The 16,801-nt window shown below is 32.9% G+C and overlaps 2 protein-coding genes across 2 annotated transcripts; one reads left to right on the top strand and one right to left on the bottom strand.

The window, feature by feature from the left end:
* Positions 1-8,468: 8,468 nt before the first annotated feature.
* LOC110666467 (GTP-binding protein At2g22870) lies at positions 8,469-11,301 on the top strand. The gene is made up of 4 exons (XM_021826955.2): positions 8,469-9,021; positions 9,105-9,174; positions 10,549-10,711; positions 10,840-11,301. The coding sequence occupies exons 1-4, from the start codon at positions 8,562-8,564 to the stop codon at positions 11,047-11,049; spliced, it is 903 nt and encodes a 300-aa protein (XP_021682647.2). The 5' UTR covers positions 8,469-8,561; the 3' UTR covers positions 11,050-11,301.
* A 3,787-nt stretch (positions 11,302-15,088) lies between these two features.
* On the bottom strand, positions 15,089-16,077 carry LOC110666468 (uncharacterized). The gene has a single exon (XM_021826956.2). The coding sequence runs from the start codon at positions 15,852-15,854 to the stop codon at positions 15,288-15,290; it is 567 nt and encodes a 188-aa protein (XP_021682648.2). The 5' UTR covers positions 15,855-16,077; the 3' UTR covers positions 15,089-15,287.
* Positions 16,078-16,801: the final 724 nt, after the last annotated feature.

Raw genomic sequence — 16,801 nt, 5'->3', positions numbered from 1 at the left:
CACTTCTTCTACGCTTTCATACTCTTATCTAGTATCTACTCCCTTCTCTCTACCTCTTATTCCCACCAAAAATGAAAGGGCAAGCTTGGACTACCCAAGTTAACCCATCCCAACACATTCAATTGAATAAAATACGAGTTTATTAGTTTAGATAATTTGGGTTTGGGTTTGGGGCTTTGGCCTATGGTGATTACGATTTGGAGATTGGACCAGAGGCTTTTGAGCTTGGCAATATAAAAAGATGAGTAGTGGACACAGCAAGAAACAATATTGTTATTTCTTGTATGATTTGCCCTTTGCAAGGAATGAAATTTTGTTGGATTAGTAGTTAAGAGTTAATAGATAGTTGGTAATGAATATATATCCATTTGCTATTTCATAGTGATTAATAATAAAAAGAAAAAAACACAGGCTGTTGATATGGTTAGAAGTTGGCACTTGGAAGACGATTCATTCAGGTGGAGATGAGATTATAAATGGCTATAACCAAAAGTTTTTGTTGCATGCTTCATTTCCACCAATTTTTTTGCTTTTTCTTATGATTAATTGATTTTAATTTGCCTTTGATTTCCTCGCTAGCATTTCATTTTATGATTGTGAATTGCTTTAGTTCTTAGAGGTAAGACTTAAGTGACCTTAAATACAAAGTTTTAGACTTGTTTGGGCCTAAAATTTAAATTGGGCTTATTTGACTTTATCGATTATTTCTTTCACCCTTTTGTCTAGCAATACTAAAGGGCAGAGTCACACTTCTTCCTTTTCCAAAATTCCCGTATCCCTAGAATGCCAAAACCCATATCTCCTTCAATTTTTTCTACCATTATTGTCTGTGGAAGCTCTATTCCATTGTTGTCCATCTTATTCTGTTGAAACTCCATTTGGAAGCCATAACTAGAAGCTAAGCTAACTGCATCTCTGCTCCCTCATCATCATTTGTCGTCTACATCTCTGTTGTTCCATGGGCAAGTGTTTGATTCCTTCACAGAAGCTAAGCTCGTCCACTCCTCTGCTAGTTCATAATATGATCATCTTACCTCCTCTTTATCAGTTTCTTTAGCCTTGACTATATGAATGATAGAGAGAGAATATAGGGCATTTTTGTAGGTGTCTAGCCCATTGCACATTCAAGAAATCTCACAATTTTTTTTTTCAAAGATAGAGAGTAATTCATTAATATAAAAAGGCTTCAATGCCTGGTACATATCAACACAAGAAATAAAGGCTTACAAATAATGGGCCCTATCTACACACCATCTGGTCCACAAGAATTAAACCTATACATTTATCTGATCCTTAAACTTGTAAGTGACACAACTCTTAGAATCTCATAGAGCAGTCAAAACAGAGAAGGAATAATCCATTGATACTGTGATCAAATGTTGGCCAAAGTTGAAAAAGAAACGGTAGAAACACACAAGGAGAGGCTTTTATAATAACGAAAAGAAACCTAGAGAGGTGCATCAAATCCTCTTCCTGACAAAAAATCTCAACTCAAGCTTAGATAGAACCCAAGTTCAGTAGTTCAAATGGGATATGCACAGCACCAACTAGAAGAACATAGCAACCAATTGGTGTTAGACAAAGCTCCTTTAGGCTCTCTCAATCTCCTATAGCCAGTTAAGAGACCGAATGCTCACAAATTAGATGTGGCATCGTTAGTGTCTGCAGGAGGTACCTAACCACACAAAACCCATAGATTAGATATAAGCACAAATAAATAGCCACAATAAACAAAGCTTCATCTCTTACTGAAGCATTATGTAAATATGTAACTTTTGTAGTGTAGTTGCGGGAATCAATTGTAAATAGAGAAATGTTTTTGGTGTAAGCTGGAATGAGCTGTGAGTCTGTTAGGAGATTTTTTGTCTACCCAACACGTCAGCTTGTGTGCTGTTAGCGTGTGTAGATATTTCTTTTACTTTTTTGTATATAAACGTCATTCTTGACAGATATGAAAATGTCTCTTCCCATTTCCTCTCATTTCTAGCTATGTTTTACTTTGCAATTCTTCCTCAGTTTCTGCATGGTATTAGAGCCTGAAGGCTGTGATTCTTTATTCTTGTTACTTTGCCTGTTTTTCTGCTTGAAGGCTGTGATTCTTTGTTCTTGTTACTTTGCCTATTTTTCTGCAAATTCCTTTGTATACTCTGCAATATGAGTTTGATAGATGTGACATCAGGGGTGAAAAGGGAGTTGAAGGTCAAAATAGCCTTACCAGCGATCCGTTGTATTTGCAAAACTCAGATCACCCTGGTCTCATTCTGGTAAGCACACTATTGACTGGTCATAATTACCTTTCATGGAGTAGATCTATGGTGATAGCTCTTAGAGCTAAAGATAAGTTGAGTTTTATTAATGGGAAATGTGTTAAGCCTGTTGCTGACTCACCTTCCTTTGAGAGATGGTTAAGGGTAGATAGTATGGTTGTTTCTTGGATTTTAAATGCTATATCAAAAGAAATTGTTGAAGCTTTTTTGTATACTAATTCTGCTCAAGAACTCTGGGAAGAATTACAACAGCATTTTGGGCAAAGTAATGGTCCATTGTTGTTTCAAATCAAAAGAGATATATGTGGATTTACTCAAAATAATTTACCTGTGAGTGTCTATTTTACTAAGCTGAAGAACATGTGGGATGAACTAACCTGTTTACTTCCTTTTCTTGCATGCACATGTGGTATTTGTAAATGTGGTTCAACAAAAGCTATTACAGATATATACAATGAAGATAGACTTATACAATTCTTGATGGGACTTAATGAAAATTATGAACATGTAAAGAATCAAATACTGTTGATGGATCCACTTCCTAATGTTCAAAAGGCTTACTCTATGATACAAAAGGTTGAGAAAAATAGAGAGGTGCAGAATACTACTTTTGAATCCAGTGAGAATACTGCTATTATGTTAGCTAAAATGCAGAACTATAAGAAGGATTTTTCTAAGGATGGTGGACCAAGTGGTGGATATAAACCTTCATTCAAAAAAAAGGATTATGAAAAGAAAGATGATAGATTTTGTACTCATTGTAATGTTGGGGGTCATGTTAAAGAATCATGTTTCAGATTATTTGGGTATCCAGAATGGTATAAGGATTTTAAGCAGAGGAAGGGTAGGCAGCAATTCAGTGTCACAACTAATATGGTTGATACCCCCATGAGTGATACCTCTCAGAAAGCACATGAGGACTGGAATACTGATGTTAATATCTCTGCACTGGCAAGTGAAGTCATGAAACTGATTAAGGGAAAGATTACGGAAAATGAGCCAATCAGTGTCAACACAGCTGATTTTGCAGGTGAAATATTTAATAGTTGTCATGTTGGTATGAATTCTAAGCACAACAGTACTTGGATTATAGATACAGGTGCAACTAACTATATGTGTTCCACTATTCACTCTTTTGACTATACCACCTTATTGTCACACCCAAAAACTGTTAACCTACCTGATGGTTCATCCCAATATGTCACATACATTGGCACTATTACCTTAACTCCAAAGTTGATACTCACTAATGTTTTATTTTTACCAAATTTTAAATGTAATCTTTTATCTGTTAGTACACTTGCTAGAACATCAAATATCTCAGTAACCTTTCTATATGATAAGTGCCTATTGCAGGATATGCAGAGTGATGAAGTCATTGCTATGGGGCAAGCTAGAGCTGGACTATATTACCTTGATGTCAATTCCAACTCCGGTCAAGTTTATGCTACTACTTGTAATAAATCTTCTGCTATTGAGTCTTCTATCATGCTTTGGCACTCTAGACTAGGTCATGTCTCTTGTTCCAAGTTGAGCCACATTACAGTATTAAATATGAGTTCCAACAAAATACCTATTTGTACTGTTTGTCCTTTGTCCAAACAGCAAAGAAAACCTTTTCCCATTAGTAATATCAGTACTTCTGCTGATTTTGAGCTCATTCATCTTGATGTTTGGGGTCCCTATAGGGTACCTTCTTTGACTGGAGTAATTTTTATGGTGACTATAGTAGATGATTTCAGCAGATATACATGGACTTACATGATTGCAGCTAAGACTCAAGTACCATCTGTCATTTTTAATTTTTTGCATATGGTTCAGACACAATATAACAAGTTAGTAAAGAGAGTAAGAACTAATAATGGGACTGAGTTCATTAGCCAAAAGAGTACTGAAATTTTCAATTCCAAAGGAATATTACATCAGAGGTCTTGTGTTTATAGTCCACAGCAGAATGGTGTTGTTGAAAGGAAGCATAAACACCTCTTGCAAGTATCTAGATCCATCATGTTTCAAGCTAATTTTCCAATCAAATTCTGGTCTGAATCTATACTTGCAGCAACGCACATAATTAACAAACTACCTACCAAAATTTTAAAATGGAAGTCCCCTTTTGAAGTTCTTTTCAACACTCAACCAAATTACAACTACTTCAGAGTAATAGGATGTCTTTGTTATGCCACCAACCTCACCCCTCATAAACACAAGTTTGCTCCAAGAGCTATACCTTCAGTTCTTATTGGCTATGCTCCACAGCACAAAGGGTATAAACTCTATGATCTTAATTCAAACCATCTTTATATTTCAAGGGATGTTGTTTTCCATGAATCCATCTTTCCTTTTAGAAATACTAAGCATTCAGTTTCTTCTTTTTCTCTTCCACTTCCCATATTTTCTACACAAGACTTACATTTTCCTCCAGTCAACACTTCTTCTAATTCACAAGCCAGTCATTTTAATTCTTCACTCTCAGGTTCTAATCTTCCCCTAACACAGTCACCAACCATATCCCAAAAATTAACCTTAAAAGAGTCTTTTTGTCCTTCTTCACATGTTTCACCTATTTCTAGCCCCACATCACCTCATGTTCAACTCAGACGTAGTACTAGGACTATTTCTAAACCTACTTTGCTTCAAAATTTTGTAGCTCATGTCCAGCAGCCTTCTTTTGTGTCTCATAGCATTGACACTGACTGCATTCCAATAGAAACACCAGGTATGCCATCCTTCTTTATTAAATTCAATCCTTCTTACCTTGAATTTGTTGCTAATGTATCTAAAATCCCAGAACCTAGTTCTTATAATCATGCTAAACATGACAAAAATTGGATATTAGCTATGCAAAAGGAGTTGGATGCACTGGAAGCTAATAATACCTGGCAGCTAACTACCTTGCCACCTGGAAATAAGCTTATCGGATGCAAATGGGTATACAAAGTGAAATATTTGGCTAATGGACAAGTTGATAGATACAAGGTAAGACTTATAGCTAAGGGATATAATCAATTGTTGGGGTTGGACTATACTGAAATTTTCTCGCCAGTTGCTAAACTTGTTACTGTGAGGATTTTTCTAGCTCTAGCAGTAGCTAAAGATTGGCCCTTACACCAGCTTGACATTAATAATGCTTTTCTGCATGGTTTTATTGAAGAAGAGTTATACATGATTCCTCTAGAAGGTTATAATAAGGCTTTACTAGGTCAAGTATGCAAGCTTACTAAGTCTTTGTATGGGTTAAAGCAGGCAGGAAGGCAATGGAATAAAGAATTTACTGCTAAGCTTCAAGGTTTTGGTTTTGTTCAATCATCCCATGATTGTTGTCTCTTTCTCAAAGGCACTGGATTGTCTTTTGTTGCTCTATTAGTTTATGTTGATGATGTTCTGATTACTGGAGCTGCTAAATCTCTTATCTTACAAGTCAAACAGTTTCTTCATGATCAATTTACTATTAAAGACTTGGGTTATGCCAAGTTCTTCCTTGGGCTTGAAATTGCAAGATCATCTTCAGGGATGTATAGATTGTTGATATTATTCATGATGCTGGTCTTCAAGATGCTAAACCAGACCCTTCGCCAATGGTTCAAGGATGCAACCTAACAGCAGATATGGGAAATCCTTTACCTAATCCAGATTCTTATCGTAGACTTGTGAGTCGATTACTTTACTTAGGGTTAACAAGACCTGATATTACATACTCTGTTCAACAATTGAGTTAGTATATGCAATTGCCTTGTCAACCTCATTTTGATGCAGCGTTACATGTTCTTAAATATCTTAAAGGGTGTCCAAGCAAAGGCATATTTTATCCACAGTCCAACTCTCTCCAGTTATTTACATTCTGTGATGCTGATTGGCAACATGCCCTACTACCCGTAAATCAATTTCTGGTTATTGTATATTTCTGGGGCCCTCCCTCATATCCTGGAAATCTAAAAAGCAAACCACTGTGAGCCGCTCTTCAGCAGAAGCAGAATATCGCAGCATGGCTACTACAGTTTGTGAACTCCAATGGATTACTTATATTTTAAAAGACTTGCAGGTTCCTGTTGCTTTGCCCATTCCTTTGCGCTGTGATAATCAAGCAGCCCTTCACATAGCCGCAAATCCTGTTTTTCACGAGCGCACTAAGCATCTTGATATTGATTGCCATATTGTTCGAAATAAATTAGCTACTGGGTTCATTTCCACTGCACATATTAATTCTAAACACCAGTTAGCTCATTTGTTTACCAAACCTCTTTGTAATCAAGCATTTAGTTTCTTATTGTCCAAGATGGGGTTGGTTGATTTCTCTCCAACTCCAACTTGAGGGGGGGGATGTAAATATGTAACTTTTGTAGTGTAGTTGCGGGAATCAATTGTAAATAGAGAAATGTTTTTGGTGTAAGCTAGAATGAGCTGTGAGTCTGTTAGGAGATTTTTTTTTCTGCCCAACACGTCAGCTTGCGTGCTGTTAGCGTGTGTAGATATTTCTTTTACTTTTTTGTATATAAACGTCATTCTTGACAGATATAAAAATGTCTCTTCCCATTTCCTCTCATTTCTAGCTATGTTTTACTTTGCAATTCTTCCTCAGTTTCTGCACATTAAGGTAAAGTGAGAAGCACACACAGGTCCTTGGCACTTCTCCTCTGTGTTAAGAATAACATGCAACCAAAAGAATACCTAAAGAGACTATTTACACCCTGGTTGGAGGTGGGGAAGGAGATACCCACTCTCCAAGTCAAGGGAAGGAAGGTCAGCCTCTACCGAAGAGGGGTAAAGGCGACCGCTTAAACAGCATAAGAAGAGGACTTAGGCCTCTGAAAAAAAGACTTTGGAGAGAAAAGTTTTCTATCTAAACCTGGAGAGAGAGAGAGAGAAAAGTCAATAAGAAGTCTCACATTTAAATATTACTGTTATTTAATTCATTATATGTTTATATTATTTAATTACTTGCATTTACTTTCCAAGTCAATTAAATAATATAAAGAAAGGAATACTAGGATGAGTCTCACTCTATACACTCTCAAGTTTCACCTTTACCAGTAAACTAATATACCTATTATATGATCAATCTCCTATTAGGGTATGAATGGAATGGTGGTAGTCAATTTGTTTCAAAGAAGTAGAATTGTTCTCACATAAATACACTAGATTGGAAAATCCTAGTTGCAGCAGTTTCTTGTTTTTCTCTACTAGTCTAACTGACTGCATTTGAGGCTGTGGAGATGGCATTTCCATTGTCTGTGACAACATGTTACGCCATTGATTCAGAAGTTTCAGTATATCTTTTATTGCTCATCATATATGATGAGTTGATTTGAATTGAAAGTCATCCTTTTATATTTTAAGATGTTGTAGTGTATTAATGACTAATAAGCTTGCTGATTCTTTGATTTTGGAAAGAAAAATAAAGTAAAATACACCTATTATATGCAAAATGGATGGAATACTTAGATGAGAAAATGTTCAACAAAGCTTTTTTATATATATCACAATTTGTATCGGGCTTATATATAAGGTGGAGGATGGGTTGCCATTTGAGCTTGTTTTAATATTTGAACTTAGCTAAAATTTAATTTGGCTTGTATTGTTATTTTAATAATCATATTTATGAATCTTTAATTAGATTGTAAATTATTTATAATTATTATAAATTAATAATATTTAATAAAAATATATTTAATTAATATTTTTATGACTCATTAACTAAATTATTATTATAAACTTATCAGATAAACCAATAATCTGTCCACCCATTCTTTTGCCTTATTAATGTTAGGATTGAGCATTCGAACCAAACTGAATCAAATTGTCAAAGTTGAATTACCATATTTTAAAAATTGAATTGAACTACTTTAATTTGGTCCCGTTCAGTTCAAACCAATAGATTTTTAAATTTTGATTGGCTTTTATATTTAGACTTAATTTTTAAATTATTTAATTTGATTTTAATCTTAATTTAAACTTAATAACTAATAATTAATAAAATTAAATAATTTATATATATATATATATAAATACATATAATATATAAATTTTTTATAAAAATAAATTAATTTAAAATTAATGATGCAATTTAATTCGATTCAATTAATTTTTTTTTTAAACTAAATCAAACTAAAATAACTGAAATTCTTAAAATTTAAAAATAAAATCAAATTAATTATCTTTAAAATGTATTAAATGATAATGTTAATTTGGTTTGATTTATTCGGTTCGATAGTGTCACCCCTAATCAACGTCCAAGCAGGGTAAAAAAACTGCGACTGCTTGCGAGATTGAGCTCTGCCATTGACACACTCGAGCAGAATGCTACTTCGAAACCGCCTATTCATCATTTTATCACTTCCATCTTCTCCTTTACCTTCTAGAAAACCTCTCCCACCTACCTTCTCTTTCAATTACTCTACCCTCAAATCTCCTAACCCCATCCCAACACCTCATGTCTCTGCTTCAAAGGCTGCCAAACCGTCAACCTCTGACGCCGCTCGATTCGCTCGGACCGTGCTCTTCGTCCCACCAGGGGTCGACCCCGATGAGGTGACAGAGGATATGGTTTTGCCAGGTTCCAACATCGTTCTAGGACCCTATGCGGGTCATTCACAGATTAAGGAAGTGGAATTCGTTAAGAGCAGCAGTCAGGCCAGAGATTGCCCCAGAGATGACCTGCCCGAGTTTGCCATTCTTGGTCGGTCGAATGTGGGCAAGTCTTCACTTATTAATGCTCTGGTTAGAAAGAAGGAATTTGCTCTAACATCGAAAAAACCAGGTGTAGAGACGATTGAAATTTGAATTTGCATTCGTCTTTATTTTATTTTGTGTAAATTAATAATGAGTTGTGATTTTATGCAGGGAAGACCCAGTTGATTAATCATTTCCGGGTGAATAGAAGTTGGTATATTGTGGATTTGCCTGGTTATGGGTAAGCAAGACATAGTTTCCCCCTTTCATATTACAAACTAAATATACATGTGATACTTTAGTTAGTGTTTGATGTTTTCTAGCTATTTGAGCTATGGTTGATTAATCTATAGTATTTAACCGTGGCAGTCATACATTGATATTACAGTATGTTTGTGAACTCTCTCCTTTACTTCCCTCATTCCCTGGTTTGGTGTTTTTGAAGTATTTCATATGCTTGAAATGTCAATAGTTTGTGCACAAATTTTTCTGAGCTTTTTGAATGAATGTGCCCAATTGGGGAGTCTGCTTGATTGAGATTTGAGAGGTAGACTTGAATTTATCTTAAGTATGTTTCTACAGAGCTGAGAATAAGTGGAAGATTATGTGAGACTTAGTATGAATAACTCTTGCATCTAATTAAGCACTCCATTTGCTTTTATTTTTTCCGTCCTGATTTGTTGACATTGCTTATGTTTCTTTGTGATGTGAGTAGTTCCATTGTGGCGATCATCTCAATTGACAATTCTATTATTCTGGTCTATGCCATCTTATATTGATTGTTTTGTGATGTGAATTAGCTATTTTTCATTTTTAAGTGATTGTGCAACTGAAAGCTTCTATGTTTTCCACTAAACTTGTAATTTATGTGCAGGTTTTTTTCATTCTGTTTCTCCTGTTGTAATGATTTCTAAATTATGGTCTGATATTTATAACTTTGTAGTTAAATTCAAAACTGAAGATGAATCTCATGCAAAATTAATTGTTCATAGTTTGCATATAGTGGTCTTTCTATTTATGTCCAGACTTAGCAAAACCTCTTACTCTTGTTTCTTTTAGAATCATTCAGCGGTGGGTGCATACTCCTTTTACTTTTTCTTTCCATCTCAAACATAATTATGGAACTCTTTTATATTGTTTTACTTGTTTATTATTTATTTGAACATTTGGGTTTTGCTTGCATTATGCTGCCTGAATTGAACCTCAGGTATTAGGCGAAATGCGTGTAGGTAAAGGAAGTGGGGTTAAGCCTTCTCGAATTCCAACATGATTGTCCTTGTGGCTTTAGTCTGCCAAGCTGAACAGTGGTTTTAATGCTTTTAGGCACTCTGACAGAATTCCCAATGGCAATTGCACTTTGGAAGTTAAGTGTCATTGTTATTCTCTTAGAATTTGAGTGTTAACTGGATGCTTCAGTCAATGAAAGCCAAGTCCTGTCAATTTAATTGTTTGTAATGACTAATAGTCCTGTCAATTTAATTGTTTGTAATGACTAATGTTCTCATGGATTGTATAAAACGATTGTGTTTGTTTTCTCCAGCTTCATCTAGTTGAAATTAATAATCATGACGCTGTGTATGTAGTCTATAGGGGTTAATAAATATCCTGTTTGCAGGTTTGCTAAAGCCCCAGATTCTGCTCGAACGGATTGGTCCTCATTCACTAAAGGATATTTTTTGAACAGAGAAACTCTAGTTGCTGTCCTACTTCTTATTGATGCAAGTGTTCCCCCTCAAAAGATTGACCTAGATTGTGCTAATTGGCTCGGACGCAATAATGTAAGTTTTGCTCAAATTCAAAAATTCCTTTCAGTTTGCTGTTTAATCTGTGTAGCCAGTTCAGTGGCACAAAGATAAATCCAGTGTTTTCTTCTTCTTTTTTTTTCACTTTACACCATATGTTTCAGATACCATTGACTTTTGTTTTCACAAAATGTGACAAAATGAAAGGGGGAAAAAGAACAAGGCCGGATGAGAACATTAGGAATTTCCAGGAGCTGATCAGACAAAACTACAGGGAACATCCCCCATGGATCATGACTAGTAGTGTCACTGGATTGGGCAGAGATGAGCTTCTCCTACATATGTCACAGCTAAGGAATTACTGGGATCAATAAGAACATGGAGTCAAAACTACTGCCCAATGTAAGTTATCTGTAAAATTATGCATGAAAATCCAGCTATTATATGAGATGTTTACAGTTCCCACCCCACCCCCAGCCCCAAATTTTCCTGTTGCATGTCATTTCTTCTAAAGTTGTGTTAAAATAAAAAAAATGGGGACTACAACTTGCAGTGTGCTGGAGCCTGGATGTAACATTCTTCATTTGTTAATAGAGGTGAATGACGTCTTACAGTTCTTATTCAGATATTGAGGCTTCAATTTCTTAGAACATTTATTTTGTGTGCATAAACTTCTTGCAATAGTTAAAAATTCAAAGTTGCTCATTTAAGAGTTTTAGAATCCCCATGTCAAATAAACTGTTGGGATGTAGCAAAAGGCGTTTGATTGAAGTTCAATGAACTGTGATGGCTTTCTTTGGTCAGCTTCAATAACTTCACTCATCTAGAGGAGTATTTGTTACTTGTACTACTTGCTGCTACACTCTTGGAGTTTTGACCGAGACCATTTTCTGAAGCATTGCATCTAATGAATTGAACATTCAATTGATTCTTTCTCCTTTGTCAAACCCACTATTGCTTCATGTATGAATTTCTGATGTCATTCTTGGGGGTCAAACATTGAAAGTACTTGCTGAGCATATCAGGGAACTGCTGCTTTAATTTAAGAAAATGCTTATCCAATTCATGCATCCATAAAATAATAATATCAGTTGCTGTTATGAATTTCATGGAAGTAGTTTTCTGAATTGAAATTGCTGGTAGTTTTGCTCCAAATTTTGGCTTATGCAGGCTTGATTAGTTTATAGTATTTGTTTTTGAATAAACACTCAACCTGTTTGTTGAATGAGTAGTGTTTACTATTCGAGTTAAACTTGATTATTGAATGGACCGAAATTGAGTTGAAATCCAAGTTACTCATGATAAGATTCATGTTGATTTAAAACTAATTTTTATTCCCTTCGTCCCGCTTACTATTTTCACATGAATTAAGAAAATATAACTAAAGTAAAATACTCTTTACTCGTATTACTCTATTAAACAAATTAAATAAATTATATTACTTTATTAAAAATTAAATAAATCATATTATGGAATTATTCTTTAAATTAATAGAGTTTAATTATTTTAATGCATATTAATAAATTAATAAATAAATTACTAATTCAAAATTGTGAAGACTTAAATTTTTTTTTTTGTATTTAATATTAAAATAGTAAATATTTTAGTTATATTTTGAAAAGAAAAAATAAAAATTTATTTATCGTATGAGTTTAGAATATATTTCTCTTGAATGTAATGGAAATTAATGGACAAGATGCGTAAGATGTTAAATTTAAAGATAAATTTATATAATTTAATTGGCAATGTATGTATACAACCTTTACCATGCCTATGAATATAATTCTAATGAAAGGATAAATTATTATTATTCCGAAGGATTAGTGAACTAATTATGAAAGACTTCATTCAACCTCTCAGCCAATCCAAATCACAAAATTCTATTTTAGAAGAAATCCTGACGATACAGTACAGACTTCCTTTCAGTCATCATGACATTCTACAGGATCTTAAGATCCCCAATCCAGCAAAGGAGATTTGGCGCGGAGTTTAACCAAAAGGAACAGGAAATCAGGAGATTAAGAAAACAGTTAGCCCAAGTTGAAATAGACCTGCGTAAGCCAACAGATGGCTCCTATTTCTTACAGCCCATTTTCTACTCAAATAACTCATAATCCTTTTCTTTTTACCCCTGAACCTGCATGTTCTCCTTTTGGTCCTTTTAACTATTCATGTGAACCATCTCAAACCACATACCACCCATCTCCTTTGTTCAAACCTGTTCCAATAACTACCGGATATGAACCAAATAGTCCATCTTCCTTGGAAGAGTCTCATCCTCCAAAAAAAAAGATTGATAAAGGAAAAGACAAAATATATCCTGATCTTTCTCCTCAGTATATTGTGTCTATACCATCTGAATCAGAAAACAATTCTTTAGATGATTCATCTGATAGTGAGAATGGATGAATGGATATCACGACATTACTCATGATTGATCTAACAAAATTGTTTCTTCCTTAAAAAAAATCTCATTTTAAAAGGAAAAATTATATATAAAGAAATTATTTATTTTTATTAGGCGCACTTCGAACTTTTTTTTTTAGTAATCGTATCATGCTATTAACCACTGTTAAAAATTAATAGGACTATGAGCTCAGTTACGATTTAACAGTTATATTTTTGTAAATTTTTAATAAATTGAGATATTATTGAAATGATAATTTTATTAATTTTTAATGACACGATTAACGATAGAATAATTCTTAATAATATATGTAATTATTAAAAAAAATTAAAAATATAATTTAAAAATATATAAATTTTATTTATTTATTATCATCTCCTGTCTTTTAAAAGAAGATATTTTGAGCAGTTTTGAGTAGGTCCAGCCTCCTGGGTGTCCTTTCTTTGTTCGATTGTGGAGTTGGCTTCATAAAATTGACTCCGGCCTTTGAGAACCTTATGTCACGTGCCGACATTTTTACATTTGCCTGTCTGCCGTCAACAAAACGAGTGATATTGAACCGTCTAATTCTACGTGTCCACACGTGCATGTTGAATAATAATAATAATAATAATAATAATAATAATAATAATAATAATAATAATAATAATAATAATCCACATTGAATCATCTTATAGCTCAATTAGCATCTTTAATTTCTTTCTTTTTCATAACTTCTTTCCCATTATAAATTTAAGCCTGATAATAAATATTAAAATAAATTAAATTTAAAGTTGAAATCTTCTCTTTTATTTTCTCCTCATTTATAAATTAATAATAATAATAATAGTTTCTCATTTCTATACACATTGTAAACTTTACTTTTTCAGTAGCTAGCCTCATTTTATCAAAACATTTCGAGAATATAGCTTAATTTCACTTGTGATCACTTTAGATAATTATATGAACCACATCTCTCTCAATTTTAATTTATATTATAAAAAATTTTAATTTTTAATTAAATATTATTAAAATTTCTATAATTATCATTATCGATTTGTAGGTTAAATATTTAGTTATTATCAATTTGTAAGTTAATTTATGTAAATTTTTTTTACCATCTCTCAACTTAAATAGGTGTATTACATACAACTTTCGAATTTAATTTATAACATAAAAATTTCTAAATTTTAATTTAATGTATAATAATCTTTAATATAAAATGTATTAAATAATAATTTAAGAACGGATATATTACCTTGCTAATGTGAGAAAAAGACAAATATATATATATATATATATATATATATATATATATATATATATAAAGTAAGTTATTGAGTTTGAATATAAAGTAAAAATAATGTGCTATTAAAATTTTCTTTTGATAAAATAAAATTAAAGAAATTAAGATAAATTTGATGAGAATTGTTTAGACATTAACCTAAAAGTTAATTAAAAAGCAATACAAATAAAAATTAAATGATATTTTTAATTTTTCTTCAAAATAATAATAACAATTATTATATTAATTTTAATAATTTAACTAAATAATTAATTAATTATAAAATATTTATAAGAATATTAAACTATAAATAAAATTAAAATTTTTATTTCAAAATAAGTTGAAAAGTAAACAAAATTTTAAATTAATTATAAAAATTTGAAGGAAAAATTTTATAACAATAATTTATGATTTTTATACATATTTGAAAAATTTTAAAATTAAATTGAAGTTTATCAATTTCTATAATGCATAGTGAAGCTGAGAGATAGTGAATAAAATTTAATTATAAGTTAAGTTGCAATCCAATGAAAATAAATTACAAAAATTTTAATAATATTAAAATTAAAATTTATGAACTTTTATTATATAAATTAAAATTAGGATACATTATTGATACAATAACTGAATTGAAGAATGATTAGTGAAATTAACCTTGTGAATATATGTTGCGATTACTTAATTACTTGCTAATGCGTCATATACAATATGATATATATGAGAAAGCTAGTTGGTATGATCATTTGACAATAGAATATTGAATTTAGGATCAAATAAAATTAGCCCAGTTGATAGAGATGAGATTTTTTTTTTTTCTCTTATCAATCCAGATTTGATTTTTTTTTCTTATCATTCACAGTAGTTTGATCTTTTCTCCATCTCTTTGAAGCTTAAAGAAAGAGGAAATGAAGCAAGAAATTAATTAAGCTGCTTCGACTAAATTAAAGGACTGTGCTTTGCTCCAAACTAGAAAGTGTTCCAGGACTCAGAAGAGGAAAAGAACACCAACCATGGGTAGATGGGGACAGCAGGTTCAACTCGAGTGAAGTCGATGCCATTACACTTTCGGAAACCTTCCTGGGTTTTGGATCAGCAGGTGTGTCAGACATCAACTCCTGATATAAAGCAGAAAATGGAGCTTTGACTGGGGAAGGAAGGAGCTGCAAAGGTGCTGCAAAATCTTTGCTAAATAATGCGGGTTTTTCTTTCTCCAAATCAAGCGGAGGAGGCGCCATACGTTGGAGCCTCTGCTGAGGCTGCGAGGGATCAGGCGCACCGGTGAGCTTCTGAACAAGATCCCTGAAGTTTATAGGGTCGACCTTGTACACTCTTGGTGGGGTTGGTGGCAATGGTGCAATTGGTTTCTTCCATGGCTTCAGCTGGGGCTTACGAACCGAATGGAGCAACTGCGACACTTTTTGGCCCTTTCCTTCATGTGGGTATTGCGAAAAGTGCAGTGGTGAGGAAGAGGAAGAAGAAGAAGAAGAGCTAGAAGAATAAGCTTCCATAGATAAGTGAATGAGAAATGAATGTGGTGTTTGATATATTGTGTGCTTGTATTTTCACTCTGGAAAATGTAGAATGAGAAATCATCAGAAGACTACTTGACGTATATATAGATATAGAAAAATCCTGAGGAAAAAATTTGCAGAAGCAGAAATGTGTAGAAAAGACAAGAAGGAGGCACTGACCAAGCAATGAAGTTGTTGGAGGGGAAAACAAAATTTTAATTTAATTTATTTTTGTTTGCTGTCAGCCGACGGCGAGAGAGATGCGATTGCTTACATATACAATAACCATATATATATATATATATATATATATATATATATATATATATATATATATATATATTAATTAGCTCGCCAGCCATGTGAGAACGAATCCAGGCAAGGTGGCCACTGAAAAGGTAGACTAGCCGCCTGTACCCATTAAAGAACTGCGCCATGTGGCCATTGCTTTGAATCATTGACCAAACTCAGCAATTACATTTATCATGATTATGATAGTAAGAAAAAATTAAAATATTTGGAAAATCAATCATTCATTTGGTAGAAAACTAGAAAGAATTGCTTTTATGTGCAAGCAATGACATTAAATTAAACTATGGTTGAATCCTGAATTCAATTGTGTGACTGATCACTACTCTCACATTCTTTAAAGTTTATATATTTTTATGTTGTTTATTATTTCCTTAAATAAGCATAGTCCATAAAATTTTAAATCAATGGATGAGATTACAGTATAAGTATGTGAATCTTTGGAGTTTTGCTTCTGATCAAAATATTAAATATTATTTGAAATGTCATTACTGATCAGAGCCATAATTCTATGTTGTAGAATTGGATGTGAAATTTGTTATTTTCATATTAAAACCTTCAAAAGTATACTAGAAGAAGGAGAAAGATAGGAGTTTGATCATAATTTTTTTCTAACTCTCCTTGAAAATTGGAAA

Source organism: Hevea brasiliensis, chromosome 7 (genome assembly GCF_030052815.1).
Source record: "Hevea brasiliensis isolate MT/VB/25A 57/8 chromosome 7, ASM3005281v1, whole genome shotgun sequence".
Taxonomy (NCBI): domain Eukaryota; kingdom Viridiplantae; phylum Streptophyta; class Magnoliopsida; order Malpighiales; family Euphorbiaceae; genus Hevea; species Hevea brasiliensis.
The sequence above is the reverse complement of the archived record's forward strand: the minus strand, read 5'-3'. Positions and strand labels throughout refer to the sequence as shown.